Source organism: Bos indicus, chromosome 13 (genome assembly GCF_029378745.1).
Source record: "Bos indicus isolate NIAB-ARS_2022 breed Sahiwal x Tharparkar chromosome 13, NIAB-ARS_B.indTharparkar_mat_pri_1.0, whole genome shotgun sequence".
In the NCBI taxonomy this organism is placed as follows: Eukaryota; Metazoa; Chordata; class Mammalia; order Artiodactyla; family Bovidae; genus Bos; species Bos indicus.
The window spans coordinates 32,618,756-32,641,766 of NC_091772.1; the positions used below are offsets into that span (position 1 = coordinate 32,618,756).

Sequence of the window (23,011 nt, forward strand, 5' to 3'; positions counted from 1 at the left end):
GAGATATTTTAGTCTTTTGGGTGGGATGCATGTGGGGTGCCTCACTTTGGTTTGAAAGTGAAAGTTCCACTGCTTTAAAAATGTTTAAAGGTAGCACTAGTTAAATTTCAAGTACTCCCTAGACTAGGGGCTACTAAATTGGCTAGGACAACTCGGCAGCATTTTTCTTTTCTTTGTTTAGCATTTATTCATTTTTGGTTGCCTTGGGTCTTAGTGGCAGCATGTGGGATCTTGGTTGGTACTTACGGGCTCTTCGTTGCATTGCTCAAGCTTCTCTCTAGTCATGTGGAGGGAGCGGAGCTGCAGCACCCCCAGTAGTTGTGGCTCACAGGAGCATAGTTGCCTCGAGGCATGTGGGGTCTTAGTTCCAAGACCAGGAATCCAACCCACATCCCCTGCATTGGAAGGCGGATTCTTAACCACTGGACCACCAGGGAAGCATTTTCTCCCCTGGAGAAATTGGTCTCTTAAGCTGAGACGAAACACCTCACAAGGTAGTCACATCTTAAATGATGCTAATGAACAACTGTGGGGGGAACTACTCAAAAGACCTGCCTCAGCTTGACAATATGACAAGTCTGGAGTGTTAAAATGAGCTACTTAAATGCAGAAGTCTGGACAGTACCTGTTTCTGGACCTAAAAGAGAACCAGAGGAAGGAAAGCTTGGTTTGCTCTCTGAGATGTGTTTATTTCTGACTGGGGAGGCCAAGAGTGAGCCAGGAAAGAGTGAAAGGAAGAGAGGAATACTGGAGTAGTGATGGTGGGTGGGGGTGGGGTGTGAAAGAGCGGTGAACAAAGACACATCTGTGTTTGGGAGAAAAATATGATTTTATCTCAGAACTTTCCTTTTTTATCATCACATCACTCTATCCCAAGGCCAAAGGAATTTTTTTAGAGGTTGAAGATTGTATTCCCCAAGTGCAAAAGAGTCCTTCTTCCTGTTCCCTGGTTTATGGAGCAAACCCCTAAAGATTGAATCATGTGTTATATGCTGAAAGCAAGGAATCAGAATCAAATACTGACTTCACTTACAGACATATTAATAGGAGGGTTGATCAATCTGAAATGATCTGTGTTTAGCTGCTTCTGAACAGTTGTGTTCACGTAAATTTGCCTTTAAAAATGGTTTATTAAGCTCTGATATTTATTTATTTGGCCACACCATGCAGAATGTAGGATCTTAGTTCCCTGACCAGGGGTCGAACCCACCCCCAACCCCTCGCACTGGAAGCACAGAGTCTTAACCACTGGACTGCCAAGGAAATCCCTAAGTTTGTGCTAATCTTTAGTGAGTGTGGGACAAGGGATCTAGGAGTATAAAGATGAACACGTCATACAAGGACCTACTGTAGAGCACAGGGATCACTGCTCAATATTTTATAATAACCTAAATAGGAAAAAAATTTTGAAAATAATAGATACTTGTATATGTATAACTGAATCACTTTGCTGTACACCTGAAACACAACATTGTTGGTCAACTATGTTCCAGTATAAAATGAAAATTTAAAAAAATAAAGATGAACAGAAGCAGCTAGTTTTGTGCAGAAGAGAGACATGGTCATTTTCTTTCAAGCTGGTAAGTGCAAACAAACCAAAACACTTTTTTCTTTTTAAAGCAAGGAAAGGAATTTCATCCCACACCAGAGTAATAAGGGTAAGCTTCCTGGAACAGAATTTTAAAAGCAACTGGTGTTAGCTAAGTGAAATAGGATGTCCTTCCAGGCAGAGGGCAGAATGATCAAGCATGAAACAGTGAGATGTGGGTAACTGCCCAGCAAAGAGAAATAACTTCAAAGGTTCCATCTTGTACATTTAAAGCATTACTCACTTATAACCTGTGTTGCCTAGTCTACTGTGTATTTCAGTAAGTACTTCATTCAATGCCAATATCTCTATTGCCCTGGATTATAGCAGACACACACATATACAATGACATGGATTAATAACATTTCTACTATTCACAGCAGGCTTATCTCTAGCAAGTACATGAATGTAGTCATCACAGCATGCAGCAATAGAAATACGAAAATCTGTTTCTCCAACCAGAAATGCAGTCTTAACCTGGGTGGCAGAGTAATTGAAGTCCACCAGGCAACTGAAAACAGGTCATAAAGTTGGGGTGTAAAAAACTCATGTGTAATTCCTGCCACTTGTCAGCTATTCGGGCTTGGTGACGTCAGTCTGCTAATTCTTCACCAAAATTCACTCTCCTAACTGGACTATGGTTCACAACTTGACTTGTAGGTTTTTCATGGGATAGAGTTTTAGCCAATAAAATGTAAGTAGGCGAGATCCAGAATACCTTCAAGGTTGGCCAATAACAATTTGCAAGCTCCACCTGTCCACCATGTATGTTCCAATGGCCACATTTTTCAAAATGGTAGATCGTTGCTCAAAAATTTGATCCTAAATGTGAGTATGAAGCAGAGCCCCTTCTGATGGTGAACCATTTACCCCAGCATCAAAGGAATGCATTTCTTGTTCTCTAATCCACTAAATACTTAGAGCTTATTTGCTATAGAAATTTGACCTATGCTAACTTAGGGAACAGTAATACCTACTTCACAGATGAGATGACATATATAAATCCTTAGCACAGGGCCTGGCAAAGTACTTTGGTAAGCCAAAGTACCAGTTGTTATAGTTATAATTTGGATGAGAATCAAATCATAAATTATAAATCAATGTGAAACTAAAAACTAGAAAGTTATACAATATTGGATATTCCAGACCTCTGTCTCTTGGATAGTTTTAAGAACTCATGAAATCTTATTACTTCTAATGAAGTCTTTACTTTGGAAGTGAAATTAAGCTTTCCCCAACCACTTACACATCTCAGTTGTAACCTTTCACTATACGCACACACAGCACACACACACACAGACACACGCACATGTACAACCCTCTAATGGCATGCACTTGCATCTTTATATGCTTTTAAATAATAATTACTGATTCAGGGCATTCATTTTATACTTCTCAAAAAGCAAGTGTGTAAATTAGTGGAATGTATCATAACAATTCATTTACCAGTGACTGATACAGGTATACCCTTATGAAAATGCCATTAATAATGTCTGAAATCTAGAACCATAAACGAGATGGAAAATGATTTACTAAGATGAGAAACCACACTGGTGCATATCTGTCCTAAAAAACTCTTACTCCAAGGTCTTAAATACAACCACAAATCTACAGGCAAGAGAGAAGTAAGGTAATTATAATCACTGGTTCTTCCATTTGCAAGAGGGGAAAACCCAACTCTTATAAAACTTCTGGCTTCCTTGGCCAGTGTTTCTTTTTTGCCTCTGTTCTCATCTCAGAGCATTAATAATGCCCAGAATATGCCTGTCCATTACAACAACTAATGAGCAGACGGGAGTTCACATACAGCTTGAACAAATTAGTCATCTGCATTTAAATGCCTTGGCTGATGATTGTACATCCATTATTACTGGGGAGCATCTGCATACCTTTCAACATTGAAAAGAATTGGGCTTTCCATATCAAATTATAGGTTTCATCTGTGGCTTTTAAGTACTGCACAAGTCAAGTTAAAAACAAAACTGACCATAATAGAAAACATCTATGATAAATTTCCCAAGAATTTACCCCCTACCCCCATCTATTCTGACATTATTCCCTTTTTTAGGTAGGTGCAATGTGGTGTTACTTTTTATTTGAAAACTATGACAAGTCAGGCTACAGCCTGAATGGGTACATTGTATAGTGTTATTGTTCAATATAAGCTAATTAAATTACACAGGTTATAAGGAAAGAATTAATATAATCCTTCCATAAAAGTTGTGATTAGGTAAATGTCTTTGTATCTTAAAATTTGCAAAGTTATATGCTGTCTTTTAAAACATGTGAAGACAGATCATTCATTCATCCATTTATGCAACAGGAGTTTTCAGGTTCCAACTAAGTGTCAGACACCATGCTGGATACAGGGGATGCTAAAATGAGTAAGACCCAATTGGCTGCCCCCAAGAACTCTGTCTAGTGGCAGAGACAAACAGAAAACACCGTTCTGTATCATAAATTAATGGAATGAATAAAATACACTCTATCATTTAAATGTTTAATTCAAACTTGACTTGCCCTTTGGCTATAAGCATTATTTTAAATGATTTGCAAGGTTGTTTTTCAATTTTGTGGTCTCTTTAAAAATCTGATGAAAGATAAAATTCTACTTCCCAAATGTTCATAATTAAAATCAAATGCACAGATAATTAAGTATACTATAAGAAATCCAACAGATGTCATGGGGAAACAAGTTTCATCAAACCTGATATTTTTAAAACAATATTAGAATGCATCTGTCATTCATTCCTTCAAGTATGCATTAACTGATTTCTAAGTGTTTACTAAGTAGACTGTAAACTACAAAATTCCTGATCTTCATTGTCCATGCTTCTAATCAAGATTCTGAGTGTGCTCAAGTGAATAAGCGTGGCTCCTACCCACACAGAATTTACACTCTAATCTAAAACCAGATTTAATGTTATCTGTCCTTTAATGTTCTTAAGAAGAATTTAAACATTATCTTAAGAAAATATCAGCAGATCATGACGCTCAAAGAGACTATAACTCCAAAATCTTTAAATACCTAGTCTTTTCCACTTTCTTATGTACATACATGCATACATATACACATGCACACATGCAAAACTGCTGCTGATTTTTATAAATGAAAATTAAAAAAAAAAAAATCTTAGCCAAGATTTTCAGAAGGCTGTTAGCCATGGCTGCAAAGCAGAGAGTGCCACCTCCCTCACTAGCTGGATACCCACCCATATCCTAACCAAGAGCTTCCTAACTCCCACTCTGTTGCTTTACAAAATGTGATTTTATTATTATTGTGAAATGTTGTTAACCAGTTTTTCACTGCTTCTGTTTAATAGAGATTTAATTGAATTACAACACTGCTTAAGTTTAAGGTGCACAGCATAATGATGTGACTTACATACATTATGAAATGATTATCATAATAAGTTTAGTGAAAACCATCATCATATAAATACAAAAAAATTTTTCCTTGTGATGAGAACTCTTAGGCTTTACTCTGTTAACAGCCCTCACATGTAACATAGAGCAGTGCTGATTATATTTCTCATCTTGAACATTACATTCCTAGTGCTTACATACCTTATAACTGGGAGTTTGCACCTTTGACTGCCTTCAGCTAATACCCCTCCCACCTCTGGGAACCACATATCTAACCTCTTATTCTTCAAGTTTGTTTTTGAACACCCAGTAACATTTAAATTACAATGACAATATTAACACCAAAGATTAGGAAAACCAGCAATAGCATTTTGGATATGCCCAAATCTTTAATCATACCAACACTAGTTCTTTAAGCCTGATTCAAACAATGTATGATGGAGATGGATATGTTTATCTTTGAGAACAAGGACTGTATCCCAGAATAATTTAGTGTGTGCTCAGTGGCTCAGTCGTGGGGCTCTTTGCAACCCTGTGGGCTGTAGCCCGCCAGGCTCCTCTGTCCGTGGGATTTCCCAGGCAAGAATACTGCAATGGGTTGCCATTTCCTCCCCCAGGGGACCTTCCCAACTCAGGGTGGGAACTAGTGCCTCTTGCATTGCAGGCGGATTCCTTTATCTCACAGTTAAAAAAAAAAAGAAAGAAAGAAAAAGGCAGCTGAATGAAGCCTATTGTAGTAAATTTCCATATGTATATTTCAGTATCCAATGTATACTTTCTATTGTTACAAAACAACACTGATGCTGGAAAAACTTGTTCTATAGAGTTCCACCGTAGTAAAAGTTGTTGAAATAAGAGCTACCCTGTGTGTGTGTGTGTGTGTGTGTGTGTGTGTGTGTGTGTGTGTGTGTGTGTATACACTCTTACTAGGAAGAGCTGAAAGTTATGTTGTGAAGGAAACATTCTTACTATGGCTGCTACTCTCTGATTAAGATTCAGAATCCTAAGGAAATGCTTGTTTTCCCCAAAATGTGACAGGAAGACTCCTCAACTCTACCGAAAAGTCAAGAAGCGGTTTGCAAAGGTGAAGACAAACAGGAGTTGTAAAGGAAAAACCTTCGGACGTGGAAATGGTCTATTTGGACCCGGCAGCCCAGGCCAGCTGCAGATTCGGGTGGGGGACCGCAATCCTCAGGTCACACCCATCAGCCCCACGTCTGGTCCGGCTCCTCACTCCTGCCGTCGTCCAGTGATTTCCACGGCCGGTGGGATGGGAGGTCCTTGGGAGGCACTTGCTCTGCGGGGCTGCTCGAGGCCTCGAGAGGTTTCAGGAGCGCAGGGTTGGCGCGGAGCCTCGCGGGTTCCCCGCAGCAGCGACCTGTTCCCGCCCGCGGGGAGCGGAGGGAGTAGAACTGGGCAGCCGGGGGAAGGAAGCCCCCGGGCGCGAGGCCTCGCTTTCGCGGCTTTGAAAACTTTCCAGCGCGCGTGCCACGGCGAAGCGCGGCGGCTGCGCCCGGGGCCCCGGCGGCCCGCGCCTCCCGCGGGGAACTTTTGGGTGTTTCGGTGGCCTGTCACTCTCGTCGGCCGACGCGCCTCCCCCTGGGCTCGCGCGGCCGGAGCGCCCTCCCTCTCGGCGAGGACCTGCCCAGGCGCCGGCGGCTCCCGTGCCCGCTCGGCGCTCGCCCTGCCAGCGCCCCCGCCGCCCGGCTTCCCCGCGCCTTGCGTTTCAACCTGGCCCGGCCGCGCCCCACACCCTGAGCGCCTCGAGCCCCCGGGCGGCCCCTGGAGCGGGCAGGCGGGGAAAGGAGGAGGGGACCCACCGCCGGGGGGTGTGGGGCGGGGGGGCCTGGCTGCTGGCTCCCGGCCGACTTTTCGCCAATGGTCCAGAACGACATGTCCAAGTCGCCTCCCACAGCGGCGGCGGCGGTGGCGCAGGAGATCCAGATGGAACTGCTGGAGAACGCGGCTCCCGCGGGGGCGCTCGGAGCGGCCGCACAGGTAGCGAGAGCGCCGCGCCCTCCCCTTCCTTTGTGAGCCGCCCGGGCGCCGGGGCTCCATCCCGCCCGCCGCCTGCTCTGTTAGGATCCCTCGCCCGGCCGTCCGCTCCGGCCTGGGTCTTCCCCGCCGCCGCCGCCTCCTTCCCTCGCGCTTTGCCACCCACTTCTCCCTCTCCGGGCGCCGGCGCCCCCAGCTCCTCTCCGCCTTCCTGCTCTACCCCCCGCCCCCCCCGGCTCTTCTCCGGCTTCCATTTTCCTCTGCTTCCCCAAAGCCAGTGGGAAGGGGGCGGGGGAGACCTCCAGGTCCTCAGAGGCTGCCCCCCGAGGCCAGCCCTCCTCGCCCCTTCCCGGGAGAGGCGCATGGACAGCCATGAATCAGGCGGGCGGACTAGACCTGCTCAAGATCGTGAGTCGGGGGTGGGGGGTACGGGGGGGGTCTACAACTCTGCTCCGACGCCGACCCTTTTAGACCAGCTCCGAGCCGGGGTGGGAGTAGGGGGCATGTGATGGGGTGGGAGCGGGCAGGGGGCATGGGAGGGGGCGCTCTGCCCCTGCCTCCCCGCAAGCAGCTGCGACCCCCCTGGGCACCCGGGCGTTACACCGCTGGGACAGCTCGGCTCCTCTCCTGGCACTGGCCAGGTTTGCCTGGACCCCTCGCTCGCTGCAGAAGAGAGCGAGTTGGGGACGCGAAAGTTTTTATTTTTCCCCTGGTCTTGAAATGTTAGCCATCTCAGAGAGCTCCGAGGCCACCTTCTGATGAGAATTAGCGGTTTCTGGGGAAATTCCGGGTTGCTACTCGTTGTGAAATAGGAGATGTCAGTTGTAGGCACTGGGCAGTGATAAGGTGGCTTTTACGTAAGGCTTTGGCAGGTACAGTTTGGATTACAGACACCTCCAGTTCTCAGCGGTAAGGAGTCTCTCAACTTTTCTCCTAGCAGGGAAATATTTTAAGACTCCTAACTGTGGGCTGCTTGGCAAAGAGGTTAGGGTTTCATTTAAGCATCACTTTGGAGAATGTCTCTGCTTAATGATGCTGGCTTGTTGATTTCAAACCTCCGCCTGCTAGATTGTAAATTGTGGGGAGATTCTATAGTTTTATTCGTATGTCAAATGTCTAAGTACATGATTTGTGTACTTTATATTTGTATATGCTGGAGAGAATGCCTTAGTCTTATTTACTGTAGTAAGGAGGGCAGGAGTGGGCCACAGTAGTAAAATGGCTGCTTAATTATTTTCATAGGTAATAGAAACTGACTGCTTTAGCTATTTTAATACTGTTAATAATGGTAGTTCCAGTGGCATGGTCATGGAGCTTTGTTGAACTTTATCACTGGGAATTAAAAGTGCAGATTAAAACACACCATTCATTTTGATTTGAAATGCAGGGGAAAAAAATGTAGAAACCAATCATTTGTTTAATCAGAAATCCACGTCTTTTGTAGAGGAATTCATTCTTTCCCATAGAGGTAAGACAGCTAGATTTTAGTCAGCCTTGGGCTGTTAGGCTGCCAGAACCGAGTGGGGACATGTAACTAACAACCTACATTTCCATCTGGCCTCTGCCAGTGGGCTTGAATTCTTACCAACACCTGTCACGTTCGTTCTAGGCTCCTGATTTTATCTAGATACTCACTAGGTTAGATGAGAGCAAGAAATGTACTCAGGGACTTCCTTTTTTTTTTTTTTAGGATGAAGGTCTTAAATATTGATAGAGAAAAGGACTTTTAGATCCTCTTTTCTCTTTGATCTTCCTTCAGGGTTTTTTTTTTTTTTTTTTTCAGTTTTTATTCTTATGATAAAAATAGAGTTCCTGAATTCCTGGAGATCAAAGTTAGGGCAAAATAGAAAGCATGACTGCATTCAGATAAGAGACACTAATTTACTTAGTGATTTATGTAGTTAAACGTAAGGCAACAAGTATTTGTGATGTTGCTGCAAACATGGAAATGATTCAGAAAGGAGAAGACACACTTGCTACCTTCATAGCATGTACATTCCAGTAGCTGCAAGGGTGATGAATGGATGACTATTGTATGGCATGGGGCTTTAAGAGAAATACTGAATCTTAGATGGTTGCTAAGGAAAAGATCACAGATAACTCTATTTGGAGTAATCTGTAAGGACTTCATGGAAGAGGTGGCATTTGAGAAGGGATTTAGAGTCTGGGTCAGATTTCAGCAGATTATCAGAGAGATGCTCCAGAGCTCTTCAGGGAGCTATTCTGACTGCCAAGTAACAGCAGTTACAAGTCTGATACATTTGTAATCCCTAGTTTGAAAAGCGTGGACAGGTACGGATTGGAGCTTAGTCAAGCAGAAGTCTGACAAGGCAATTGAGGCCACATCTTGAAGGCTTTGGAACCTGAAATGTAATGAACAACAAAAAGCCTCAGAAGGGGTTGAGGGAAGGAGCAGTGTAACAGCTCATGGAGAAGATTCACCTGGAAGCATGCTGTAAGGCAGTTGGGAGTCTCAGGAGTCCAGAGGTAGAGCTGCTGGGGGGAGGTTGATGTAACGGTTTGGACAAGAAGTAATGAGGTCTAAACTGAAAAGAGAGAAAAGATAATAGATAGGACAGGACTATGGATGGACACAGTCCAGAGACCCAGTCCATAGGAATTACAAGTGATTGAATGATAGAGGCAGGGAGGAAGGGATAACAGAGGCAGGTAAGAGGCATAAACATTCAGCTGCATCAGCATCCTTCTCCTTGCTCTACCTTCCAAAAATGAAAGCATTTCCCCCTGAATTGTGTTCATATCACAGCCCTTATCTGAGGGAAACATTGCCTTGTTTATTTGATATCTGATAAATCATGTCATCACAGGGCTGTGAAAACTTGGCAAGGCATCTCTTCCATGTCTCCGGGCGGGCTAGGCCAGCAATAAACCACCTGGGGAAAAAAGACGGTCTCTGGAGCATCCCTCTGTTTTGCGACACTGAGTCACTGTAAATCCCCCGAGAAATGGAGTTTTCGTTTGTGAAATATCTCTCTCAGCAGTCATTGGTCTGAAGAATCCTTTCTCTTTCACCTCTGGGTTATACTGCACATTCTATATGAACAAAGCAAAAGATGGAACTACACAGACTGCCCACTGATCTTTTTTCCGGTCAGAAATCCTGCGGAGGGAGGGGGCACCCTCCTACTCTCTAACCCTAGGATATGGTCATAAACAAAATAGATCTATTTCTTACATGAGAAGCAAGTGACAATCTAACTGCAAATTCTTAAGAGTTCAGATTTAAGCACATCACATCCCTTTTAAGGTAACCTGTTGAACAATCTTGGTGCAAACTTGGACAGTCTGCCTCCACAGTCAAGTTGCTGACCGCACGCTGTGCCTCCAAAACTCCAAATCTGTGCCGTCCACCACAGTAGCCACTAGCCACATGTGACTTCTGAGCACTTGAAATGTGACTGGTTTGAACTGAGATGTGCTGTATGTGTAAAATACACATTTTAAAAGACATCAAAATATAGATCAAATAAGTAGGCAGGTACAAATCAACTAAAAATGCAGATAACTTAAAAATACAAAATACACGTGACATATATATATGTATATGTATATATATGTTTAGGTATACTTAGAGGACGAGGGCATGGCAACTCACTCCAGTATCCTTGCCTGGGAAATCCCATGGACAGAGGAGCCTGGCCTGCTACATTGCATAGTGTCACAAAGAATAAAACACAACTGAAGCAACTTAGCCTGCTTATGGCTGACTCACATTGTATGGCAGAAACCAGCACAACGTTGTAAGGCAATTATCCTCCAATTGTGTGTCTACTCAGTCAGTTAGTTATGTCAGACTGTTTTGTGACTCCATGGACTGTAGCCTGCCAAGCTCCTCTGTCCGTGGAATTTTCCAGGTGGGAATACTGGAGCAAGTTGCCATTTCCTTCTCCAGGGGATCTTCCAGACCCAGGGATGGTACCCATGTCTTTAGCACTGCAGGTGGATTCTTTACCTCTGTGCCATTGGGGAAGCCATCCTCCAATTAAAAATGAATTAAAATATAAAAGTATATATACAGATGAAGAAATCTCAAGGATATTATCTCAATGAAAGTCAATTTCATTCAGAGGTTCAGAGGAGACCTGTATTTTGCAGGAGACCCCTGTTTGATTCCTGGGCCTGGAATCCTTTGGAGAAGGAATAGGCTACCCATTCCAGTGTTCTTGGGCTTCCTTGGTGGGTCAGCTGGTAAAGAATCTGCCTGCAATGCGGGAGACCTGGTTTTGATACCTGGGTTGGGAAGATCCCCTGGAGAAGACAACAGCTACCCACTCCAGTATTCCACCCTGGAGAATTCCATGGACGAACAGTCCATGGGGTCACAAAGAGTAGGACACGATTGAGAGACTGAGCACAGCACAGCACAATGTATCAAAAATAGGATCACAGGGACATGAAAGTGAAAGTCTCTCAGTCGTGTCTGACTCTTTGCGACCCCATGGACTGCAGCCCACCAGGCTCCTCTGTCTGTGGGGATTCTCCAGGCAAGAATACTGGAGTGGGTTGCATTCCTCTTCCAGGGGATCTTTTGAACCCAGGTATCCCACATTGCAGGTGAATTCTTTACCATCGGGGCCACCGCGGATACCCTTTGATACATTTAGCCAGATACATTATTACAATTCACTTGCTCTGTTGCCTTTTACCATTTTAATAGAACTACTAGAAAATTCCTATTACGTAGGTGACTTTTATTTCTATTGGACAGCATTAGTCTAAAAGCACAGCACTGGGAGTTCTCTGGGGAGTTGAACAGATCTGGATGGAGGCTGGGTGGATGCAAACTCAGGGTGAAAGGAACTAAGACCAGGATGCAGCAGAGGAGGAAACGGGTGAAGCAAGAGCAGGATCTCAGCACTTAGGCCTCAAAGAGCTGGTAACCAGCACCTCCAATTGCACCTGGAGATGAACCCACAGTAAGCAGAGGGCCTGTTTGTTTTGCTCCTGGCAACGAAACCCAGCTGGCTCCACCCCATCAGAGTTTGCCAGATGCTTCTCAAGCACATTGTCTAATACAGCCTGGTCAGGGCAACAGCCTGAATCGTGCAGCAAGGTGCTTTATCTAAAAAGAGCAGCAGCTCTTCCCCCAGGTCAGTACCACTTTCCAGAGACTTTCTGGGGTCTGAGGTTCAGTTCAGCCTTTGCAGCCTCTTCGCATAATGGACTTGGGTCCTGGGCTTACATGTCTTGCCCCTCTAACCTTGCTTGTCTAACCTTTGCCCCCAGCCTCCATCACTTGCCTCTCTGATGGGATTTGTTCTGGCAGTGCCTGGGTGAAATTTACAAACCTGCTCATCAGGATTTCTGAGCGCGTTTTAGACCTCAAAACACAACATCTGACTATCTGAGTGACTGGAGGTTTAGTTGGTTTTGTGGTTTTATGTTCCTATTCTTTTTTATTTTCCTTTTATGTAAAGAATTAGTTTACCTGTTGCTCTATTTGGTTGCATTGAACTATATAGTCTGTTGTCTTGGTCCTTTTAAGAAAAGCTGAGTGTGGGATGAATTGCGAGATTGGAATTGACATCCACACACTATTGATACTATGCATAAAATAGATAATTAATGAGAACCTACTGTATAGCACAGGGAACTCTACTTCAGTGCTCTGTGGTGACCTAAATGGGAAGGAAATCCAAAAATGAGTGGACATAAGTATACATATAGCTGATTTATTTTGCTGTACAGTAGAAACTAACACAACACTGTAAAGCAATTATACTCAAATAAAAAGAGAGAGAAGCTGAGCAAAATATGTTAATCCTGTGTGTGTAGAGAATTTGCCCTCCTAGATTTTGTGACTGTGGGGACTTGTCTTGGACCTGCCAAGAGTTTATGGCACAACATGGCCTTTCACAATGACAAGGAGTTCAGATTAATTATGACACCACTTAAGTGACTGGGACTGCCTTAAGAGTTCTTTCCAAACATGGCTGGAGGTAAACCGTGAAGAAGGCAAGCTTGGCCCTTGACCATCTCCTGCCCTGGCCTTGTCTCCTCTCGCTTCTCTACCTGAAGAGCTCTATTTATTCTGTTTCTTGATTCCTTTCTGCTTTTGTGTAATGCATATGGAGAACTTGCATACATATGCAATGCATATGGAGAACTTGCCCTGTTCCCTTTTCTAGGGAGGAGATATCTCACTGCCTTCTCTCCTAGTAAAGGATCTGATAGCCTCGTTCACCTATAACTGATGGTAAATAAGGATATTAACTGTCGGAGTCCTCTCTGTTGAGTTTTGGTTGCCTTTGCTTCAGACCCTAAGATGAGGAAAGTCTGCATTTCGAAGGGATAAATATCAGTGAAGCTGATCAAGAGGGCTGGAAACTAATTTCAGGTATCAGCATTATGCTTACAGGGAGCAGTTCATAGGGAGGAGAACTGTTACCTTATTCTTCAACCAGAGAAGCTGACATCTTCAAAACTATTCCCAGGGGCCACCAAACCAACTTTGTGTGCAAAACTGGGCTGAAGTCTCTAGTTAACTGGTGTCTTCTGTAATTAACTACTGTCTGCTTCCAATCATACAGAGATTGGGTTTCAATGACCTGTGGACATGTGACCATTTGCTGAGTTTAAGATTGCAATCCAACTTTCAAAGTTATTTAGTATCAAAGAAAACAGTCTTTCAGATGAAGATGATATTAACATAATCTTGGTGAATATCTTTTTAATGTCATTCATATATTTGTGGTAATTTCTTAAATTTTTTTCTGGTTTCTGAAATGTTACTTGTCTACTGTTTTAGGAGAGGTAATTTATTTTTTTATTTTTGTATTGGGGGTATAGTTGCTTTACAATATTGTGTTATTGTGTTAAAGAATATAACACAATATTGTGCTATGTGTGTTATAGAATATTTGCTATTCTACTGAATAGCAAAGTGAATCAGCTATACACATACACAGATCACTTCCCACCTCCCCCTATTCCCCCTCTAGGTTGTCACAGAGCACCGAGCTGAGCTTCCTGCATTGCACAGCACCTCCCCACTAGCTATCTGTTTTACACAGAGTATATATGGGGGTTTCCCAGGTGGGAATCACCTGCCAAGCAGGAGATGTGGCTTCCATCCCTGGGTTGGGAAGATCCCTTGGAGAAGGAAATGGCAACCCACTCCAGTGTTCTAGCCTGGGAAATCCCATGGACAGATGAGCCTGGCAGGCTACAGTCCAGAGGGTTGCAAAAGAGTCAGACACATTTTAGCGACTAAAACAACAGTGTACATGTATCAATCCCAGTCTCCCAGTTCATCCCTCCTTTGTCCCCCACTGCCATGTCTCTGTTCCTGCCTGCAAATAGATTCATGGGCACCATTTTCTAGGTTCTCTGTATATGTTTAATATATGATATTTGTTTTTGTCTTTCTAACTTATATCACTCTGTATGACAGACTCTTGATCCATCCACATTCCTACAAATGACCCAATTTCATTCCTTTTATGTCTGAATAGTAGTCCATTGTATATATGTGCCACATCTTCTTTATCCATTGATCTGCCCATGGACATTTAGGTTGCTTCCATGTTCTGGCAGTTGTAAATTGTGCTGCAATGAACGTTGAGATGCATGTGTCTTTTTAAAATAATGGGTCTTTTTCGGGGTATGTTCCTAGTAATGGGACTGCTGGGTTGTATGGTAGTTCTATTTTTAATTTTTGAAGGAACCTTCATACTGTTCTCCATAGTGGCTGCATCAATATACATTCCCACCAACAGTGTTGGAGGGTCCCCTTTTCTCCACACCCTCTCCGTTTATTGTTTGTGGACTTTTCATTGATGGCCATTCTGACTAGTGTGAGGTGATGCATGATTGTAGTTTTGATCTGCATCTCTGTAGTAATGAGTGATGTTGTACACAGTTTTCTTTTTTTCCTATTTACTGTGGTTGACTTCACTGGTTTTATTCAGCTATGTGTGTGCTCAGTGGTGTCTGACTCTTTGTGACCCCATGGACTGTAGCCCGCCAGGCTCTGTCCATTGGATTTCCCAGGCAAGAATACTGAAGTGGGTTGCCATTTCCTTCTCCTTATTAAGTGAATGTAACTATTAACAAGAAGCAACGAGTGGACATTAGTGACTTTTAGACCATAGGGACGTAGGGGTCTGTGTGTATCCTAGAGAGTACTATGGGTTACACTTGGCAGTCTTGACAGCCCGGCCATGTTCTCTTCCTTCACATCATGAAATTTTATTAATCATTTCGTATATTTAATAGCAGATGTTTAGATACTTAATGTTGCTAAAAAAAAATTTAGAAACCCCATTGCTCATAAAAGTAGCTGCATTTGAAGTAGCCAGTTAAGAAGACTATACTTCTTTTCCAAGTTTAGGCAGCTACATATTTGAATACTTATTTTTTCCTGTCTTTTACCATTTGGGTGAGGGTTGGCCTTCACTTTTATTTTTTTTTTTAATTCCTTCATCTGAAATACTCTGATCCTCATTTTCCAGAATTTTGAATAACTTATACAGAAGTCATTTTAGCAAGTTAGACTCAATTTTAAATATGCATGGAACTTAATGTAGCTTCATTTGGGAATGGTAATAAAAATTTCCCTAACCTTTTTAAAAGCATGTAAAGATGGACTATTAGCTTTGCAAAAGTTGCTTTAATTATTTTCTTCTTGATCCTAGATATTGTTATAGGAAATAACTCATTATTGAAGCATCACACAGCAGTTACATTTTTTTTAAAAAAAAGGAGGTTATAAGAGAGAAAGTACTGCTGAAATTAGTAAATAGAATAGAAGTGTAATTAAGCATATCTATTTTGCCTTTTAGTAAACATATATAATGAATAAGAACTTGCTTTAACACTGTTAAGCAGAAACACTTTGAATAAATCATCCCTCATACATTTAAGTGATTGAAGGAAAAGATATTTTTTCTCAATACTATCACCAGGGGACTTCCCTGGTGGTCCAGTGGTTAAGACTCCACACTTCTAATGCAGAGGACACGGGTTCGATCCCTAGCCACGGAACTAAGGTCTCACATGTTGTGTGGCCAAAAAAATAAAAATAAAAATAAATTATCACCAGTTTGTGTGCAATTCAGTATGCCATCTTTTTTTAAGTGTATCAGCTGTATCATAGTACAATTGAAACCTGTAATAATCCAACTTAGACACATGGCATTTGTAGCTAAGTACACCTGAAATAATGTTTATGAACAGCGTCCCCAGGGGCCAGGAAAAATTAAAATGACTTTTTAAATGTGTTTCATTTTTTTGCAGAGAACAGCAGCCTCCCCTGGGACTGGCTGTCTTAAATATTGTGTGGTTCTCACAGTGCCTGCTGGGCAGTGTCAGCAGCCATGAAAAAGCTTATACTCCAAAGCAGCTGAATAGTAAAAACATATTTATCATTAAAAATCCAAAATAAATGGTAATGGTATGACTTCAAAGAAGCTTTTTCCACCCATGTCCAAACAATGCTGTTTGGACACAAACAGCATTTGGGATGATAGAATATTTTGTTTTTATTCTCAAAGATAATTTATACTCCAAATGAAGGTACATAGTAAATTTAACATAAACTTGCCCTCACCTTCCCTCAAGGAAATATGTTAGGCTTTAAAACTGCTTTCAAGGTAATAAGTATTTTACCACATGGAATAATATAAAAAATTTATTTTTTAATTTTAAGGAGACTTTCGAACTTTAACGTTGCTAGGCCTTGGAAGACACTTCTATGTGAACCTTTCCATAATAGTTGGAAAAGGAAGAACATTGTTGAAAGAATGTTATTTTTCAACAGTTTACTGCATAATGTTTACAAAAGTAAGAAGAATATGCTGTTACGTGAAGAGAACCTTGTATTATGAAAGCCCAGCCTAGATTGTCTTTCCTTTTATGAAGTCGAGAGTTAATTAAATGCCATGGAAACACATTTGTATTATATAAATCCCTTCAGTACTTGGAAGGGAACAAACATATTTAAGGCAAATTTTTGCTTTAAAATTATACCACCCCTCTCACTGATTGCAAATTCATCTAAATTACTCATAACACAAATGTTTGTAAGAGATTTCAGCTTGCCTAAGTGCTATGTATATTATGGTTTATATTTCCATTTTAATGAAAACCATGTGAATGTGTAAAATATAACAAAAGTAGCATTTTCAAAACCCGAACATGGGGATTTTCAAAAAAGCAAATTTTGTTAATTCTGATCATCCAATGAAGTGTCTGTGGGCCTTCTAAACACATCGTACATTTTAGCCCAATTTTTCTCCACCCTTGTCACCCTACTGTGACAGCTTCTATATAATATGATTTTGAGCCCTTATCATGTGCTAGGTCTTACAGTAAATGTTATAAATATATTCCTTCATTTAATACCTAAAACCCCCTGGAAAGTAAGTCTTACTATTTTAAGAATGAGAAGACTGAGGTTTAGAGAGGTTAAGAAACTTGCTCAAGGTCTGCTATACCAGGATCCCTGCCTGTGTGTATTTACCAGTAAAGCCCAGTGTTGAGCTATTTTTTACTTATATTTTAATGTGTGATTTTCTCAGTAACTTTATTCCTGTCTAGAATTAGCCATAGATGAATGTATAGTTTATTTTTAATGCTCTGAAAGTAAGCTGTAGATATAGTTAAAAAAAAAAAAAGTAAGTTCATTTGTAGGTGTTTGTGCTTGGCTTTATCCTACTACTGAGACAAACTGTCTTACCTTTAACATCCTGTTCTTAAATGCTTACTACTACTACTTATTATTACAATTCAATAAAATTTATTTTTCTTGCCTTCTCAGCAGAATAATTGAGTGATTAAAAAGCAGGCTTTTGAGATGAACAAGGTCCTACTATATAGCACAGGGCACTATCTTCAATATACTGTGATAAACCATCATAGAAAAGAATATAAAAAATAGTATATATGTATGTGTATATATATATATATGTACACATATATAACTGAGTCACTTTGCTGTACAGCAGAAAGTAACACAGCATTGTAAATCAACTATATTTCAATAAAATTAAAAAAAAAAACTGGTGAAAACAGTGCTTTTCCAGAACAGTTCCTCAGAGCTATCTGAGAAGCTGTCTTTCAGGCTGTAGTTCTCAGCGGCTCAAATAAAACTCTTTTCTGTTCCTATTAACAAAAGAACAAGCTTTTCACATCATATTCAAACATTACAACAATGGGCCAGAAAAATTGTACAAAATGTTTTAGTTTCATGTAATTCACTACCACTTCCATAGCTCTTTCAACATATCCCAAAACCAATCTCTAAATCCATACAATATGAAGAACTGACACTGTGCTTCCTTCATATTTCATCTAGATTTATCAACCTATACTAATCTATCTAGATGTAAAGGTAGTCAGAATTTGTATTGTAAAGTTTCCTGAGCCACCATGTGCAAGGATCACACCAATATAGGAATACCTGGGGAATTACAAATTAAATCATGAAAAGAACCAAAAAGGGGCTGTTCAGCACCACTGGGAAACAGTATTTCATTATGCTTTCGAAACATGGTGCTGGAGAAGACTCTTGAGAGTCCCTTGGACAGCAAGGAGATCAAACCAGTCAATCCTAATGGAAATCAACCCTGAATATTCATTGGAGGGACTGATCCCGAAGCTGAAGCTCCAATGATTTGGCCACCTGATGTGAAGAGCTGACTCACTGGAAAAGACCCCGATGCTGGGAAAGATTGAGGATAGGAGAAGGGGGCGACAAAGGACGAGTTGGTTGGATGGCATCATGGGCTCTATGGACATGAGTTTGAACAAACTCTGGGAGATAGTGGAGGACAGAGGAGCCTGGCATGCTGCAGTCCGTGGGGTCACAAACAGTCAGACATAACTGAGTGACTGACCAGCAACAACTGCATTCATCTCTCTGAAGGATTTTGACAAGTTGCTTTCCTCTCACAGTAATTTTGCCTCAGTCCCTCCTACACGTAAATGTTTATTTTTTTTAATGCCTTATCTTGAGTGGCCTTTGCCTCTTGACCAGAGATATGCTAACAGAGCTTAAATTATTTTAATTCAAATTGTTGTAGTTGTTTAGTCACTAAGTCATGACCAACTCTTTTGTGACACCATGGACTTGTAGCCAGCCAGGCTCCTCTGTCCATGGGCTTTCTCGGGGAAGAATACTGGAGTGGGTTGCCATTTCTTTCTCTAGAGTATCTTGCCAACCCAGGGACTGAACTTGCATCTCCTGCATTGGCAGGCAGATTCTTTACCACTGAGCCATCAGGGAAGCCCAACTCACCAACTGTGAAATGCTTTTTCTAGAACCCTCTCCTCCCTTTAAAGTCACTGATTTGAAATAAATATTTGTGATTCCACCCATCACTTTTTAAAAAATGTTATTTTATTGAAGTATAGTTGACTTACAATGTTGTGTTAATTTCTGCTATACAGCAAAGTGATTTAGTTATATACATATATACATTCTTTTTCATCTTCTTTTCTGTTATGTTGAATAAAGGATGTTGAATATAGTTCCCTGTGCTGTGCAGTAGGACCTTGTCGTTTATCCATCCTGAATATGAGTTTGCATCTGCTAACCCCAGGCTCTCACTCCATTCTCTCCCCAACCTGCCTCCCTTGGCAACCGCAAGTCTGTTCTCTCTGTCTGTGAGTCTGTTTCATAGATATGTTCATTTGTGTCATATTTTAGATTCCACATATAAGTGGAAATACATTTGGTCTCCAATCACTTTTTAATCACGCTCATGTGATGGCAATTTATTCTTTGTCTGGATCTAGAACATTTTCTGGAACTAGGTCTAGATTCCTATGTGAGGGTCTAATAATAATCTCATTTGTCTTTTGGTTTTCTTTTTTGTAGTCATATGGAAAAGGAGCCAGAAGGAAAAACAGATTTAAAGGATCCGATGGGAGCACTTCTTCTGACACTACCTCAAATAGCTTCGTTCGTCAGGTAAAGGAGCTTTTTAATTCACAGTTTGAAGAAGTCTATGAAAATGAATTCAGTTTTGTTTTTTTAAGAGGTGGTTTTAACAGTGTCATCCCTATGATTTATATAGTCTTACTGTACTTACTTTTAATTGAAGTGAAAATTGTTCCATTGAACGTCACAATCGTTCGTTGTTCAGTCACTAAGTCATGTCTGACTCTTTGTGACCCCATGAACTGCACCACATCAGGCTTCCTTGTCCTTCATAATCTCTCAGGGTTGGCTCAAACTCATATCCATTGAGTCTGTGATACTATCTAACCATCTCATCCTTTGTCGCCCCCTTCTCCTCTTGCCTTCAGTCTTTCCAAGCATCAGGGTCTTTTCCAATGAGTCAGTGCTTCACATCAGGTGGCCAAAGTATTGGAGCTTCTTAATTAATATATTTAAATTTTAAGTGAGACTGTATGTTGTAATTACATTATTTCCCAGCACGTTGGGGAAAGAGAAATGCAAACTTCATTGCAAAGGATTTCTTCATAACAGTGAACTCCTGTAGAAATGATTCCAGGTGTGGGGGTTTCATTGGGGAAGTGAAAGTGGTGGTGGGGTCAGGGGGGTGTGGCAGGCATCCGTACCACCTGCTCTGAGTTGAGATAAGGGTGTTCCTCCAGCTGGAGTTTTCTTCTTCTCACCTAGGGCTTGGCTTGGAGAAGAGATTAACCCTGCTCTTGAAAAGGCCGAGGGTACCGAGGTCAAATACAGCACAGGGTATCTTGGAGTCGAAATTGAAACTGCCTTTGGAGACAAAGCCTTTATCTCAGTTCGTGTGGATTCTTGCTCAGGAGTTTGGGACTGCCCCCTAAGCAGTGTCAGGATCCCTAACATCAAAACAGTCTTGTCCTTGGTTACAGAAAGAACTTTCATTCCCAGAGAAAGGGCAGAGGCAGCCAGATCTCTGAGGACAATAGGTTACAGGTGAGGCTAAAGTCTCATCAGGTATAGGTACACGAGCATCTTAAGCTGATGCTTGTCAGTGGCACGGGAGATGTGGGAGGAGCTTGCTAGGGTGACTCTGCTTTCCTGGTGCAAGGACCACCCTTTTAGTTAGCAGGCTCATAAATCATCTCTTGTCTGTGAGATCTCACTCCTGGAGATGATGATTGGCTGCCATGAGAGCTGCTCCGTCTCTGTTGGAAAGGAAACCATTTCCTCACTACTTTTCGGGTCCTTTCCCCTTGTCTTTCCCCCAAGTTAGTTAGCAGCTGTTCAGCCCAAACATGTTGACCTGTTACATTCATGGGGACTTTGTTTTTGGCTGGTTGCTGCCTCCTTCCACTTTTCCGACACAGACAAAGGATGACCCGAGTTCAGCCATCCGCTCCCTGCATCAAAGGCACCAACGGTAAGTCTGAGTAACCTCAGTAACTTTCCAGGCAACTGGAAAAACTCTGGTTCTGGTCTCTGCAACCTGGGATGTATTTTGGCTGCAGGAAGTTAGAAAAAGACAGCTGGTTAAGAAGGAGCGGAACTTTTGTGGCTCCAAGACATTTAGAAATAGGAAGATGAAGCTACATGAGGGCCCACGTTCTGGTGGTGGCAGAGTTGCTGGGCAGGGTGTGATGGGCACTAAGGGTGTGTGTGTTGGCCTGATGTTGTCGTGGGTAGAATTCAGGTGTCCTGGGTCTAAGTCAAGAGCCTCAAACTTGGCTTAGGTGAGCCCGTTAAAGGAAAATCACCCAAGGCCTTTCCCATTTCAAGCCTCCATATTTATTCTGTCTTTGGGACTGGGAGATTAACCCTGGAGGGCTAGAATCCACACTCTGAGTAATCATCTCAGGACTGAAGACTGAAGGATCTGAAGCAGAAAGAAATAAGCTTCTTAGGAAACAAAGGCTGCAGCAAAGCCCTGCAAGAGTGACAGGTAGCTGGTCAAAACTGCACGGAAAGAAAAACTGCAGTGTTTCTAGTGAGCAAAGATACTGTGATAGAAATAAATTGGGACTCATTGAACTCTAAAAATATCTTTTTAAGACAGTTGTTGGGCACCATTTTCCACTTGTCCCTTTGAGTCTGAATTCTCCTTTCATGAAGTTTTGGTAACTTAATCCATAGGGATTGCTACAGTGCGTATACTGGACTTTGGTTTTCCTTCCGGTAACTTCCTTTTGCGTTGTGTTCTTGGTGATATATGAGATTATGTGCATGAAACAGTTATAAATGATAAAGAGAGCTACCAAGTGACTTAGTATTAATTTAAATATATATTGCCAAAACATATGTGAGCATGTAAGCACATTGGAAAAAAGACTATCCTAAAAGTTTGTCTCCTTGAAATAAAGGTGTAGCTCTTTGAATCTCAGTGTAATGAGGTGCTTGCTGTGACCTAGATTTGGGGTATAATTATATAGGCATCATGAACCCCAAGGTGCCCCGTTGATCCTGTCACAGAAGGATAACCAGGATCTTTGGCAAGAATGCTGAGTCAGACATTATATTTTTTCCTTGGATAATTTATTCTCTATTCCGTTAGACTCACGTTCATATTTTGCGACCATTTGAAAATAAGCATAAGCCACCCTGGCATTACTAAATATTTAATAGATTAAAGTTTAACTGGAGGATTTGCAGAAATGCAGGGTAGGTGGTAACAATAAGTATGTGTTACATTAAATCATTTGAAAGTACTCCTTCTCAATGTTTCCTTCTTATCACGTGTAGTTGTTTTGTTAAACAGGTGACCCGCATCTGAATTCATTACTTGTCTGTGGCGAGAGTTTGTGTATCATCGGTATTGGAATGGTGTTTTGTCAATAAAACCGGGTTCTATTTAAAAATATAATTAGGTTTTTTCCCCTGTCCTTGAATTAAAAATAATTTCCGTGTAATTTTGAAAACCTTAAACATTTTCACAAACTGCATATGATGAAGACTTTAAAGTACTTGGGAAACACCAGGTACTTTGAGGTGGTCTTAAAGATAATGAGATTTAAATATTTTAGAGGTTGAAAATGTGCACATTTTACATAAAGAAAAGGATTCTTTTTTTTTTTTAATTAAGACAGTGTCCAAGAGTTTTTTATAGATTGAATTGGGAACCCTCCCAGAGTTCATAGGTTGAAGCCCTAATTGCCAATGTGACTGTACTTGGC

The 23,011-nt window shown here is 41.7% G+C and overlaps 1 protein-coding gene across 3 annotated transcripts in view; it reads left to right on the plus strand.

Annotated features, from left to right (window-relative positions):
- Positions 1–6,753: 6,753 nt before the first annotated feature.
- The window catches only part of CACNB2 (calcium voltage-gated channel auxiliary subunit beta 2), a 428,234-nt gene continuing 411,976 nt past the window's right edge, over positions 6,754–23,011 (plus strand). The window contains exons 1-2 of one of the 3 annotated variants that reach the window (XM_070800900.1): positions 6,754–6,952; positions 19,791–19,883. In XM_070800900.1, coding sequence (XP_070657001.1) covers positions 6,833–6,952; positions 19,791–19,883 — 213 coding nt within the window. In that variant the 5' untranslated portion in view covers positions 6,754–6,832. Of the gene's footprint in view, positions 6,953–7,090; positions 7,358–19,790; positions 19,884–23,011 lie in introns of those variants that run through there. The other 2 variants (XM_070800898.1, XM_070800899.1) reach the window with 2 other exon arrangements.